The sequence below is a fragment of the Panulirus ornatus genome, chromosome 25, assembly GCF_036320965.1.
Source record: "Panulirus ornatus isolate Po-2019 chromosome 25, ASM3632096v1, whole genome shotgun sequence".
NCBI classification, from domain to species: Eukaryota; Metazoa; Arthropoda; class Malacostraca; order Decapoda; family Palinuridae; genus Panulirus; species Panulirus ornatus.
In genome coordinates, this window is record NC_092248.1 from 10,128,077 (window position 1) to 10,142,961 (window position 14,885).

Here is a 14,885-nt window from a genome sequence, read left to right on the forward strand (position 1 = left end):
TGTGTGTGTGTGTGTGTGTGTGTGTGTGTGTGTGTGTGTGTGTGTGTTGTGTGTGGAGTGTGGGGATCGGGGGATGGGACGGTTTAGGGGGGATATACATGTATTAACTCTCTCTCGTCGTCCTCCAGTCTAAGCTGGGCTTCCATTAGTCGTTTCTCAGTAAGTGAATCTTTCCATGTATTATTTCTCGAAGTACCCTGAGCACACCCGTGGTTAAAGGGGTGTTCCCAGAAATGGGATTCCTGTGGTGTGTGTTCATGCAGTACATGGGTCAGTTTAGTGTGTGTTTTGCCCTAGGTGAGGTGGTGGGTTGTGGCTGTGTCGCTGCCCACACACACACACACACACACACACACACACAACACACACACACACACACATGCACATGCACACGTGTACAGTACAGGTGTCCCTCCTGCACAGGTGTTTGTAGATTCGTCATCTGTTGGTGGACAGACGTTTGCGGAGTGCTTTTGCGGTTGTTGTACAGAGATTGAGAGGTTCCTCCCCTGTAGCAGAGATGGTTGTGGACTGCTCTCCTGTTGTACAGATTTTTTTTTGCTGATTGTTCTTGTGTTGGAGCACAGATGTGTACAGTTTCTCCTTCTCATGTCTTAATGCATGTGTTGTCCACACATTTCTCTCCTGGTGTCATTTTGCGTCTTAGCGAAACAGTTTTTCTTGTGTTCCAGCAAATGTCGTGTGTCTTTCATGACGTTTTCTCTCGAGTCCCACGCATGCGTAGTATGAGCGTGAGGCACAGCGTCCTGTGCTAAAAGCATTCTGTAGTTGTGTACAGACGGTTTCGAAATGACGAACATAAAGCAGTTTGGAATTGATGGGTTTCATTGGGTGATAATGATGGGAAGAGGAGCTTTGAAACGGATGTTTATAAATGGTTAGAACTGATTAGTCCAAATTGCTTGGAAGGAACTAATGTTATGTACAGCTTGTGGAATTGAGGAGCATAAACGTTTTTAAGCTATTGAGTACAAACTGCTTAGACCTATTGAATATAGATGGGTTGGAACCCCCTAGTATAAACAGTTCAATGGTTTCGAGATAATATCAAATTTAGAAACATTTTCCTGATATGTATTTACTTCCATCCATGGAGAATGTATTCACAACGGACGATGAAAAAAAGAATGACTCATAAAGTACAGAAAAAATGTGATCATGTTTAGCTGATATTCAGAATAAAGATATTGGTATATTCATAAAGATTTTGATATTCGAGAACTACCAAAGACCAGAAGCTCTGACGTCAAGAAGCAGATTTTTTTCCCCTCCACAGAGTCTCCTAAGATGTGAGTTGACACATTTATTGGAATAAAACTGCGTAGTTGAGTGCAATTTGAAACGTCCAGATCATGTTTCTGTTTTCTGATTTATCGTCCAGTACAATCGTGGAGTCACTGGAGAAGATACCAAATGCTTGTGTGATACACGCAAACTGCTTTAAAAAAACGTCTGGCAGATGCGACAGTGAGTGCGTAAGATTGTAAGGGCTGTACAGGTAGGAAGACGGAAATACAGAGCCATAACCACTACGTCACATCAAGGTTGCTTACCTCCCCGGTAAGAAACTCGGCTCCCAAGGGAACTGCAGATATCTGCCTTTTCGTCCTCGTATCTGAACACAACACTGACACGACAGATCACGGTGTCATAATATCCCTTGCAAGGCGGCCCCTTCAGAATGAATAGTGTGGAAGTCGTATCTATAGAAGACACCGAGAAACATGAGACGTAATGCAAGTCTTTTGTTGGACCGGTGAAAGTGGTGTTCTGTCTAATGGAGATAAGATTCAGCTGCTGTATCTTTACGAGGAGTGAAGAAATAAAAGACGAGAATAGAATATGGTAAGAGAAACGAACACAATCGTATCTCGGAGGAGCAATATATGACCCCCCCCCCGAGTAATAATGTCTCATAACCTTCCCCACAGCGAACATAACGAGCAACAGTCTCCCCTCATCCAAAAATAAGGCAAGGCTGGGTCTTGCGGGACCTGCTGACGAGAGAGAGAGAGAGAGAGAGAGAGAGAGAGAGAGAGAGAGAGAGAGAGAGAGAGAGAGAGAGAGACAAGACCAGTGATTACGCTCCTCAAGCTGCTCATACTCTCCCGGCTAGAATAACGCTGTGTGCTAACAAGAAATCTGACGCTGTCAAGGGTTTGTTGCAACAAAGATCTTTCGACTCCGCTCTCACTGACACTGTGAAGGATATGAAATACTGGGAACGTCTGAAAACATTGAAGCTTTACTCTCTCGAGTTCAGACGGGACAGATTATGATTTACACCTGGAGGATCCTGGAAGGCATGGCTCCCACGCTTGCTTTCCAGAATAGCTCCTTATTGGCACGACCAGCTCTGGAAGACTGGAAGATATTACTAGTGGCATCGAAAGGTACGAGAAAAGGAAACTGTAAGCATTCTCGGCTCCTAGATTGTCTAGTGCGTTGCCTGCATCCACCAGATATATTATGGAGTATTCATGGGAGTGATTTAAGAAGACCATGTACAATCTGTGCCAGACCAGCATATTCGTGGTGACTGTGTAGGTCAACGAGCCGCGGCTTTCGACAGCCTGATTGAGCAAATGGTCTTGGTCTCAGACCAAGCTGTGGTGGGAAGACCTCCTAAGCCATCGTATGGTTTACGTAAGGTGTTACGTCAAGGATTTATTGTCAAGTTAATGGTGGTAGACGTTACCAGATCTGGGGACCAGGGTGTTCTCGCGTGCGTTTGATGTGGTTATGTGATGCAGATTCACGGTGTAGCGATGTGTTGAGGTTGATTGACGGCAGTAGTGCTATGTGTTGAAGTATAACAGCAGTAAAGGAAATACTACGAACTGTGGACTATAGTCCAGATAAGGAATGGTACAGTGAAGACCAAGGTAGAGAGAGTCACCACAAGAACAGTGGGGTAGTCACTGCCACCAGTGTTGCCGTGTGTGTACGTACGTGCACTGTTCATTTCCACTGGCGTTTGAAGATGGTAAACAGATTGCATGCATTTGTTGCATAGTGCAGAGGGCATGACACGGGCAACATATTGTGTTGCAGTGAAAGTGCGAGTGCATGTTTGTACTTCGTTTTTGGCTCACTAATTGGAATCGGCACAACGTGAAGCCTTATGAATCGCGAAGCCATCTGCCAACACAATCAGGGTGACATGTTGTGACCTTTGTTACTGCACAGTTTATGTTGTGTTGCTGTAGGTATTGAGGGCTCAGACCAGTGGTAACACCATCACAGTTTGCCGGGGTCAAACTTTTTTAGAGGGTTGTGTTTGTGTCCTTGTGGTGTGGAGGGTAAGGTTAGTGTGTGTGTGTGTGTGTGTGTGTGTGTGTGTGTGTGTGTGTGTGTGTCGTAGTGGGACGATAGTAGGGGTCGAGTTCTTTGATGATGGTTTATGATTGGTTGTTTTAGGGGAGGTGGGTTTAGAGGGGTTTATGATTGGTTGTTTTAGGGGAGGTGGGTTTAGAGGTGGTGTTGATGGTGGGGGGAGGGTTTACCGTCGTTGTGGTGGAGTGCAGTTGGAGATATATGCGTGGTCCTGTTTTGGGGTCAATAAGAAAACGAGTGATGGAGATGGAAGGCGGCATACTAGGAGTGGTATTGGATGGCATGCATGTCGGGTAGCGTCTTGAGCACATGCTGGAGCCAGGGACTTGTGGGCGACTGCGAGTGGAGGGAGTTGGGATGATGTAACAGAAGCTCAAGAGCTGTGGTGACGGAAGAAGGTGGCGACTGGGGCGGGACTAAACCTCTACATCTCACTTGGCGCTGAGGTACACTAGTCGTCAATGTCGCACGGGGTTGTCCACAAATTGGTCCAGTGACTGGATGACGAAGTCGTCTTGCGGATGGATGGCTTGGCTTAAGGTAGGATTTATCCCTGGTGGTTGGTGGTGGTTGGCGAGGGCAGTGGGGGGCGGCGAGAAAGCCTGTGCGGGCGAGGACCTGGCTATATAGTGGTGTGATGGGGAGGTTGGTGTTTAGGTTGGGGTGAGGAGGCTGGTTGGGGGACGGGTTAGGGCGACTGAGGGCCTTGACCGCAGCCAAGATGAAGATCAGTGCCGGTGAGGGAGGGGGTAGTGGTCAGGGGGAGGAGGAGGAGGAGGAGGAGGAGGTCAACGAGGATCTCAGTGTCTTGAGGTACGAGAGGCGTGGCGACGTGTAGGCACCTCCTGGCACTCGAGGTGATCACTGCCAATAAAAGCCGTCTGGATCATCATCCCTCTCCCCATCCCTCCCTCCCTCCCTCAACCGTTGCCAAGGGAACTCCTGGCGGTGGTGAACAACGGTCCCCCCACCCCCCCTCCTGGACTAGGCCTGGTCCTGCATATATCAATATTTCCACTATCAAAGGGTTGGGGAATGTGTGTGTGTGTGTGTGTGTGTGTGTGTGTGTGTGTGTGTGTGTGTGTGTGTGTGTCATTATGGCTCACCCCAGAGTTACTGGCCGATATCCAGGTATTGATCCTCTTCTGGGGTTGTGCTCGGTCGGAGGGACGAGCTGAGGTTGTGCTGGGTCAGGGAGACTAATTAAGTGGGTTTGAGGTGGATTTTGAGGAGAGGAAGCCGATGGTATTGATAATGGAATCAGGTGAGTCTAAGGTGGATAGGAGTGGAGGTGGGTGGGGTGGAGGAGAGCCGGTTGGGGGGTTGAGGAGAGGATAGGTGCAGCTGGTGGGTTTGGGGGTGGGCGACCCAGCTGGGGGTAAGTGGTGGGGTTGGATGGCTGGTAGCGTCACAGGGTTGCCCTGGGCAAGGGGTTGTCGGTGTAATGGGAGAGATTGTACCATGATAACCACTTCATGTTTCCCCGTGTTACAGTCACGCGTTTATTTCCCTGAAATATTCGTATATCTGTAGGTTATTTTGATTGGTTATTTGACGCATTTGATTTGCATTTGTGAGCAGCCATCAACATCCGGTTCGTATCCCCCCGTAAAACTTTACGTACAAAAATCGTTCTGGTTTACCATTACCGTTCATGGGTGTACACATTTATGATTACGTAAACACTTGGTGGTAAACCGTGTTTGTTTTCTTACATAGGACGGGTGTTGTTTACTGGATGAGTTGCTTGCGTACAGTCAGGCCGCCTCCAGCGTGGTGTTGACGGAGGTGTGAAGATGACGTGCTGACAGCCAGGGAGCTAGTGACAGGCGCCTCCCACCATGACGCGCCTGCGACGTATCGCGACGTTTTTAAACAGTGGATCTCTGTGCTTACAGCGACGTATCGCGATATTTTACGTCGAGGCCGTGCTCTCACGAAGGCGTATGGCAGCGTTTAGGGTGGTTGTTGTACGCAATTACTGCGGCGTATTTCAGTGTTAAATATGGTGTACCGCATTTTGTGGTGCATGCAGCCATGTCTTGTTATGACCAGTCTCGTTCCTTGGGTTGTTGCCTTGCATTGCGGTGTCTACGCCACGTTGGTGTAATTACTGTAATGGTACTTCCGTGTTTGGCATGTCACAGAACGCTTGGTTTTGATCCTGTCTAGTGATAGAAACATGGTACCCTCTGAGATGCTTTTGTTTTGCTGACACACGGATGTTGCTAGATGTAGAAACGCTGATGATATTGAACGTTAGTGAAGTGATCATCCCACTGTGTCAGCCCCGCACCACTCGAACGCTGGCCGGGTTGATGTCTGCGTAGTGACCACAGCGTGTGGTAGGGCGGGAGCACAAGTGATGGAAAGATTCCTTGCCGTCTATTGTTACGGTAACTCAACACTGGTCGGAGACCTGGACATATGCCCCTTATTATCTGCCAAGTTAATTATCTATTCATTTATTTCCTTCTATATTTTAACGCCAGACTATGAAGGAGTGATCAGTACAGGGCTGAAGAAAGAGAGAACCATGATGGCTATGTACCTCATTAGCATACAAAGAAGTGCGACACAGTGGACGGGGGAAATAGACCTTCAGCCCTTTAGTTTGTCGTGTCTTATGGCCATGGCGCTATGAACTTTACCCCCAAACACGTTGGGGCGTCTTCATCGAGATGGGAATTATTCTGGAGAGAGAGAGAGAGATGTCGAGGCGTGACCCTAAGATTGTTTAGTCTCCTCCTGCGTCTGTTCTGTGCAGGATCTTCCTCCCTCATTCCCAACGCGAGACTCTCTCGCAAAAGCTCGATTTACATGGTATTCTGTAACGATCCAACTGTGTGAGTTCCCGCGTCCTTGGTCGGTGTAAATTCTTCCCTTTTACTTCGGTGTAAATTGTTTCATCTTGTGTCGGTGTAAATTATTACTTACGTTGTAAATTGTTTCATCTTACTTTGGTGTAAATTGTTGCATTTTATGGTGTAAATGTCTTTTATCATCACACGTTGTTGTGAAGTGCGAGACTTTCAGTATTGCACCCATTATATTAAATGTAAATTGTTAATCTGGAATGCCATGTTCTGTAGCTTCAGTTATTTTTATCGTTATTGTGCTATGTCGTTATTATTTTTATTATGATTTCTGTTATTATCATTTCTACGGTTATATCATACCATTAACGTTTTGTGTTTCCATTACTCTTGATGGCACTGATGATCCTGTTTGTTACACGTACGGCGATAGCGTTACTCGTAACGATGGTAGAGCCTCCCTAATTAGTGCACTGTTGCCACTTGTGATCATGTTGAGAGCGCATCTGATCCTGTACCAGAATTGCCAGTGTCACTCGATCCTATTAAGAGGGCATGTGATCCTTTTCTCATCAGTGCCAGTGTTACTTGATCCTGTTATGAGCGCAAATGATCCGGTACCAGAATTGCTACTGCCACTCAATCCTGTTATGAGGGCTTGTGATCCTTTTATCAACAGTGCCAGTACTACTTGATCCTGTTAAGAGCGCATATGATCCTGTACCAGCATTGCCAGTATCACTTGCTTCTGTTAAGAGGCTGTGTGATCCTGTATCGGCAGTGCCAACGCTATTTGATCCTGTTTAGAGCGCATGTGATCCTGTACCAGCAGTGCGTGTGATACCTTCTCGTTCCTGTCAATATAAAGCATTTTCCTCTATCCTCAGCCCTGACCCAAGAGATCCTACCCCTGTAATCATGGCTTTGATCTCTTTTCCTCACATCCAATCCTCTGGTCATGGCCAACCGATCCCTTCCTCTGCCTTAAATGGGTTTTAAGAGTGTGTGGCGCCGCTTTGGACACACCTACCGGGAAAATGCAGAGGCGGCTGTAATATGCTTAAGGCCTGACCTACCAGGTTTGTGTATACGGTCGTGGGGCGTGTGTGGGAGAGCAGTGGGATATTACGCTGGAAGTCAAAGGCTTCCACGCACGCCTGGCTGGCCGGGACGTGGAATCCATGAATAGGCTGCGGGACTCGGGGTTCCCCCGCCGTGTTGAATGGTTAGTGATGGGGCGGCTGCAGATCTGTCACTTAGAATGTTCTTTCCACTCGCATCCCACGTCTGGGGTAAACAGGCAGGGGAGTTTTTAGATGTGGGGAGATACTCACTAGGGAGGAGGAGGAGGCAAGATAAGGGAGTACTCATGTGAGTAAGGAGTTGAGTCGGTTGGCGAAGACGGGGTAGTTCAGGAATGGGGAGTAATAGACCCATCGGTGATGAGCAAGACAAACAGGCATTAATTTGGTCGTTTTTGAGGGGGGGAGGGTCCTTTAGGCCCCTCAGTTACCAGGGTCATTAAGGCCTTCAACGTCAAGTCATAACCACGAAGGGAAAAATCTTCAACACGTTCTGCAGGTGTTCAAGATGACACACACACACACACACACACACACACACACACACACACACACACACACTCGTCGTGTATGTGGAGCTGTGTCGAGGTTATGGGATGGGTGAGTAACTTGGGCTGTGATGACGTAGGGGGAACGCTGAATTATGTAGAGGAGTATTGAAACCGGGAAAGTCATAGGTCATGAAGACGAGACGGTAACTGATGGTTTATTTTAGAGTGACCGGTGAACAGATGGGGCAGAGGTGTGTGAGTGAGTGTGTCTCCGGCTGGTAATGAGACTCGGCCTCCTCACGCTGAGAGACTTGGCTGGCTCCCTCCTCCTCCTCCTCCTCCTCCTGACGAGCCGGCTCCAGCGGCTGCGGCGTCGGCGACATGGTAGGGGAAGCGGATGATTCACATCAGCGTCGTTTTCTCATCGATTTAACGTCATCATATGTTTTTTTAGCGTTTAAATCGCAACCGCTGTATATATATACTGACAGTTTATATGGGTGTTGTGTTCTCCTTTTAAAGAATATCATGGGAAGTGTCCTTCATAGGATTGTATATCAAGTTCTCGTAGACTTACGTGCCATACAGTATTCATGGTGGTTCCAGAGGCGTGACGCGTTGGCAGACACTGCAGAGCTGCCTGCTTGGCTCCTCCCAGTCGTATCATCTGGGGACGACGTGTCCTCCTCCTGTGTCGTGACGCAGACTTGGCCCACATTCAAAAGCTTTCATTGTGTACATACATATGTATTCTTTCCCATTGTGTCAGCCAGCCTTGTTGTAAGCTTGGTCTGCTTTTTTATAAACTGTAGCAATGCTGTCACCCATGTCCTCGTATTTGTTAGGTCTTCATGAGTCTCGTATAGGTGGGGGGGTCGGTAGCCTGACACTCACGGAACGGAACGATTCTGTAAACAGGTTCAAGGTACCTCAGCTACAGTCGTTGGGATCGTTATTCAATGAGGTGGTAAATCTTTTTTGGGGACTGGCAACTCGGAAGAAATCTTCATACACACCCTGGCTCTTTCCTGAGTGGCAAGTCGTATCAAAAAGTAAATTATGTTGCTTCCGATTTTGAGAATGCCACTGACAGCACATTGAGCGGTAACTTACCCTCTCGAGAAAATTGTGACTTCATGTTTCATATAAAAGTTTAAAGATTGGTAAACATGCTGGAGGGTGAAAGGCGTGCGCGGGATAGAGTGAATTGGAACTAATATGGTGTGCAGGGGATGACGTGATGTCAGTGGACTGAATGAGGGCTTCTGAAGTTCCCAGAGGAAAACACGGAAAGGTTTTGATTGTGAATTGGGGAATGTGGTTTCGGTGCATTTTACAAGCCAGTTAGAGAATGGCTGTGAGCAAATGAGGCCTTATCTTCGTCTGTCCCAGGCTCTACCACGCTAACGCGATATATATATATATATATATATATATATATATATATATATATATATATATATATATATATATATATATATATATATATTGATTTTTCTTTCATCTGTTTATAAAACTTTGCATTATATTTTTCTTTCGTAATGACAATTTTGATATTATTATTATCATTTTTATTTTTATTATTATTTGACTGGTATCAAGGATTTGATGTGACAGTCTTGATAATGACGTTTTCCTTGGAAATACTGAGTACATGATGAATACAACCACAGTGATTATTCTATGGACCGTGAAATTGAATTATATTGACCTCGTCTTCATTGTCCATCTTGGTACAGAAAATTGGTTGCATTTATTGGAAATATTATTTTGTGGTACTTTGTTTATGTGGTATGTTATATATGTGTTGGAGACCCACAGAAAACGAATGATGTAGGATTCGAACCCATTACTTTGTTTATGTGTTGAGTGCCATCAGTATTTTATATTTTGAGTTATTTCTGTGCTTAAAGTTTTGTAATAGTGTTTTCTAGCATGGTAATTATCATCATTATTTGCTATGATTTCATATTATATCTGTATTATGTTCAAATCTTTTATTGATTTCAGATTTTGTTGGAAGTTTTTGTTGAATTTTTGTTTTGAGAAACTGTATTTGTTAGTGACTTGAGGGAAGTGCACCTCGCTCCTATGTTGTCAAGATCCGTCCTGTACCGACAGTGAGCGCGCCCGTTAAGCAGCTACAGCGAGAACTCGAGTTCTCTGGCGGTTACGTAGAGAAATATTCCAATGTGACACATTTTTGTATCTTGGCGGAGGAGACAGACTTGGAATTAACGTGTTGTTGTTGTTCGTTTTTCCATACACTATGGCTGATCACGATGACCCACAACAATCGCCCATGTCGCAGGGAGAGGAGCTAGAGGTTAGGTCTGGTAGCCATGGGAAAGGATCCAAGGATAGAGGCCACCATGAGCGCACGGTGAGGTTCATCTACGAAACCTTCGACCAAGGAATGGAGGACCTGACCATGAAAAACGTTCCCGGTGTAGAAGAAAACGGTAACATCGACGGCACCAGAGAAAACGCACATGCCTCGGCCTTTCAGAGGGGTAACGATAGCTTGGAGGCCCGTGCCTCCATCAAGCGTCTGGAGTTTAAGAGGAGCAGGAATTATCGTCGCTCCCTCCAGTTCATTGACGACACCCCCGACAGTCAGATAGACGAGGATTTCGGCAACTTCTCTCCCCAGACTGTCGGGAAGCTGGTGAGCGGCTCCATACTGAGGTCGACGGAAGGCAAACAGAAAGACAGGGAAGATAGTAGAGAGGACGAGAAGGAGGAGGTAAGTAAAGTCCTGTATGTTCAGCACCCGTGAACACGTTCATGTATCTTGATATTGTAAATGTACGTGTCTTGCACTGCATACCATATTAGATATCCGTAGATTAAGGTCCCATTAGAGTTATTATTAGCACTAGTTGTGGGATTGTAGTTGTATTAGCGTGAATACAGAGGTAAAGCCTCTCTCAGCACTGCAGGCAGCACATACCCCAAGAATGTGATGTGCTATTCTGACCAACACCGCTTCTCTCGACCACTGCAGGCATGGCACACACGCACACACCCAGGTATTCCATGTGTTACCTTGAGTAATTAACACACTTTAGCAATTAAAGATATATTTTAGGAAGGAAAAGTATAAAAGTAACTCTCTGAAGATGTCTCTAGTGAGGTAGTAGACAGCCTCTCTTCCTGCAGGAACAGGTGCAGGATGAGACGCCCCCTCCCTGACCAGCGGGGAACTCAGGATAAATTTGTGGGCAAATAATGTCTTGTATTGACTTCTGGTTTGAATTAGGGACTCTCTCTCTCTCTCTCTCTCTCTCTCTCTCTCTCTCTCTCTCTCTCTCTCTCTCTCTCTCTCTCTCTCTCTCTCTCTCTCTCTCTCTCTCTCGTCGTATGCTCTATCATCAGGAAGCAGCATCTGGATTCATGAAGCGTACACGAGATAGCTCGTTGTGTGGGACAGGAGTGTACATGGAGGACGGAGTGAGGACGTCACACACACCCCCCAAGGCGCTCTAGACGCACTGGCAGACCAGCACCCATCTGGCTCTGTATGTGTGTGTGTGTGTGTGTGTGTGTGTGTGTGTGTGTGTGTGTGTGTGTGTGAGATGGTCCTCACGCCGGTGGAAGTAATGTGAATGGTGTTGATTTTTATACAGCAGGGATGCTGATCATGATATGCAGTCCACGTTGAGACTCATTTTATTCGTCGGATATATATATATATATATATATATATATATATATATATATATATATATATATATATATATATATATATATATATATATATAATAACGTACGTTGAACTTGGAGATACGTACAAAAATAATTAGGAAAGCGTCAAAGAATGTAACAATAGGAAATGTAGCCATTAAGACTGAAATGGATTGCTTGCGAAAATTCCCCCACCCACTCTCTCTCTCTCTCTCTCTCTCTCTCTCTCTCTCTCTCTCTCTCTCTCTCTCTCTCTCTCTCTCTCTCTCTCTCTCTAGTGCGCGCAAATATATTTCTCAACGCAACGGCTGGAAAGAAAATGGGAAATAGCTGTCAGAAGCAAATCTTTATGGATCGCCGGAACGTAACCTCCGTGTCCTCCCGCTTGCCCCAGCAGCAGTGATGGACTTGTATACACTACGTACTTAGGTATTCCCAGGTAATGAAATCTTGCTTTAGCCCACAACGTACGGGGCAGTAACTGGCAGCTGTGGCTTCATTTGCATGTTTAGTAACTATCATGTCCCAGATATTGGGTTCCCCTCGTGCCGTTCTCTTCTTAATCTTCAGCATTTACGTGGAGGAGAGGAAGCAGTTGCTTCGTGATTGCTGGTAATAAGTCCTCTACAGTTCGCTGCACAGGACCAGTATTTGTATCAGTTTAGACTTATATATATAGAGTTAACATTTCAACTTGTTCTCTGTAATTTCAATGTTATGTGAAAACAACATGGATTGTATATGAATGCCTGATGTTGAAATACATCACACATTGGATCATCATGTAAACAGATGACCTGAAGAGCATACATATGTAACTACATATGGAATGGAGTTAACCTACAGATATCTGCTTTTGGTGGATGTACATGAACGTCGAATTGGTATAGATCAGTGATCTTTAGCAGACTCGCTCTTGGTTCAAGAGTCATCGCACGTACGTAGCGGACTGTGAATTATCACGGCCGTGTATGGGGTTCGAATCTTTGGCGTGGCAGTCGGCCCGCAGCCCATCCCAGGTGTTCATCCTCCCCTCGGGGCTGGTCGAGATAAATGTGTGTGTGTGTGTGTGTTTGCAAGGTTAAGAGACGGGACGACACGAGTGTTAAGTATTGTAGAAAACTGGACGTCACCCTATGTTGAGGAGGAAGTAGTGTGGGATTAAAACCGTTACAGATGATAAGTAGCAGTTGGTGACATTTTTAGTAATACTTCACTTAAACTTCCGGGTTCCAATATTATTTTTTTTCTCTCTCTCTTTCGGTATTCCCGATTGTCTATTTCAGCGCATTTTATTATTTTTTCCCCCCCACCACGTACGTTGGGTGTGAGTCCATGAAATTCGCGTGGTAGCATTGTTGGATTTGTCGTATTGTAGTATAGAATTCCTGATGAATTAACCTAACCTAACCTAACCTAACCTAACCAAACCTAACCTAACCTAACCTAACCTAGCTGATTCAGATACGGCGGAGTCAAGGTTAGGTTTGGCTCGGTTAGATTGGGTAAGTTAGGATTAAGTTCCTCGTCCTCTAATTAGCAACAGGACTCGATAATAACGACTCGAGAGCACTCAGGTAGTTATGGAATTAATTATGATCATCGAGTGAAGGAAAACGTTATTCATTTTCCTTCTATTTCCTGACCCCACCTTTAGGTTTTACTGGATTTGAATTTTTTTGCTGCCTTAGAAACGTAACTGCTTTGTGTGTGTTTTTCTTATTGTTTACAAAGCTAGTGTCATAATTCAAAGACTCTTATTTCTAATACTTCCTGTACGATGGGTTAATCTGTTTGTTCATTCATGGCGCACGTGTTGATACAATACAAATTTTAAGCAATTTGTACGAAAACCGAGAATCGTTACGAATTACGTTAGCAGGTCTAGTAACACATTGTTACGTTATATCAATTGTTCTTGTTATGAATGTAGTGTTTGTTACGTTATATCGACTGTTCTTGTTATGAATGTAGTGTTCGTTATATTTTAGGTTCGTATTGGTTAGTTGTGTGAGTCGTTTTATGAATTTACCAAACACTGGCTAAATATTATGGTGATAATTTTGTTTTAGCCCAGTGAATTCTAGTTTTATTTCACTAGTTCTATTTTAGCTAGATAATGTTAGTTTGATAGTAACTATTATATCCGAGCACCGGTAAGTTAACTTTATAGTATGTTAAATTTTATTTTTGTCATATTTTATCCTAATGATAATTTGAGCTTATTAGTAGCTTGTATTTTAGTTTTGGGATAATTTTAATTTTACAGTAATCGTTATGTTTTGGTGTGTAAGTTGTTCCGACATATGAATGAAGTAAGTTATGATTTTTTTTTGCATTCAAGCTAATGGTTGTTAGACTTTAGTCACAATTTTCACGTCATTTCACAACACATTGGAAGCCTTCCACCCTTGTGCCGGTCTTCTCTCAGCTAAAACGAATTCGCAAAGCACTAACGTAAGCTGTGTCTGAACTCTCGCATTTCATATATGAATTCCATGTATTTACACTCTTACATTTCAAATATGAATTCTAATAGTCTTATAGTTTTCCCTGTTGGTTTTTGAATATTTATGGGGGGGGGGGGGGCGTGGGACGCAACCACGGCCTGGAAAACAAAAAATAATATGCGATGTTGAGAGAGAGAGAGAGAGAGAGAGAGAGAGAGAGAGAGAGAGAGAGAGAGAGAGAGAGAGAGAGTTTGGTGGCCACATATGCGGCGCCCTGTGCGTAAGGCTTCCTCATGCCTGTCAGACAATGGGTCCCTCCGCCTGAACTACACATCGCGCTCGTTGAGCACGACCGTTGAACGCGACGGTACGATCCTCGGGCATGATGGCCTGGCCTTTGATCTCGCCCTGGAGGGGTCGGTCGGGTAACGTAGTCCTAAGGCCAGAAAAGGTAAGGGTCGTAACCATCGTGGTCATGGATCGTACCGTCGTGGTCACGGGATGTACCGTCGTGGTCACGGGTCGTACCGTCGTGGTCACGGGACGTACCGTCGTACTCACGGGACGTACCGTCATGGTCACGGGACGTACCGTCGTGGTCACGGGACGTACCGTCGTGCTCACGGGTCGTACCGTCGTGCTCACGGATCGTACCGTCGAGTCTGAGAGACTAAAATGTTGCGGGAGTGCAGTAAGACTCATACAACATATGCTGTAGGGGGAAAGACATTGTTTACTTGCCCATAAGAACTCGCGTAGGGGGTCAAAAAAAAAGTGTTGAGAATACATCACCTTTACGTGGAAGACATTACGGGTTAATTCATACCCTTGTGAGGGTTGAGGATTCATTGATGCATTCCTGGAATCATGGAAAACGGAGGAGAATACATTGTATACAGCGGCCTCGCCCCCCTGGATTGTGCTGGATTTATACAAAGATTAGCAGTGTATTGTCTGCCAGGTATTGTACTGATTACAGTGTGTGTGTGTGTGTGTTTGTAC

At 45.3% G+C, this 14,885-nt stretch overlaps 1 protein-coding gene and 1 long non-coding RNA gene across 10 annotated transcripts in view; one reads left to right on the top strand and one right to left on the bottom strand.

Moving 5' to 3' along the window:
- LOC139757250 (adenosylhomocysteinase-like 1) overlaps positions 1-14,885 on the top strand; it is a 338,517-nt gene that overhangs the window by 117,244 nt on the left and 206,388 nt on the right. For 2 of the 9 annotated variants that reach the window (XM_071677525.1, XM_071677526.1), the window contains exon 2: positions 10,058-10,492. The exons of 5 other annotated variants lie outside the window; for them this stretch is intronic. In XM_071677525.1, the coding sequence (XP_071533626.1) occupies positions 10,058-10,492 (435 nt within the window). Of the gene's footprint in view, positions 1-9,756; positions 10,493-14,885 lie in introns of all 9 variants that reach the window. 2 more of the 9 variants (XM_071677528.1, XM_071677527.1) reach the window with 1 other exon arrangement.
- Positions 1-14,885, bottom strand: part of LOC139757251 (uncharacterized) — a 151,611-nt gene that overhangs the window by 76,574 nt on the left and 60,152 nt on the right. The gene's annotated exons all lie outside the window — the stretch shown is intronic.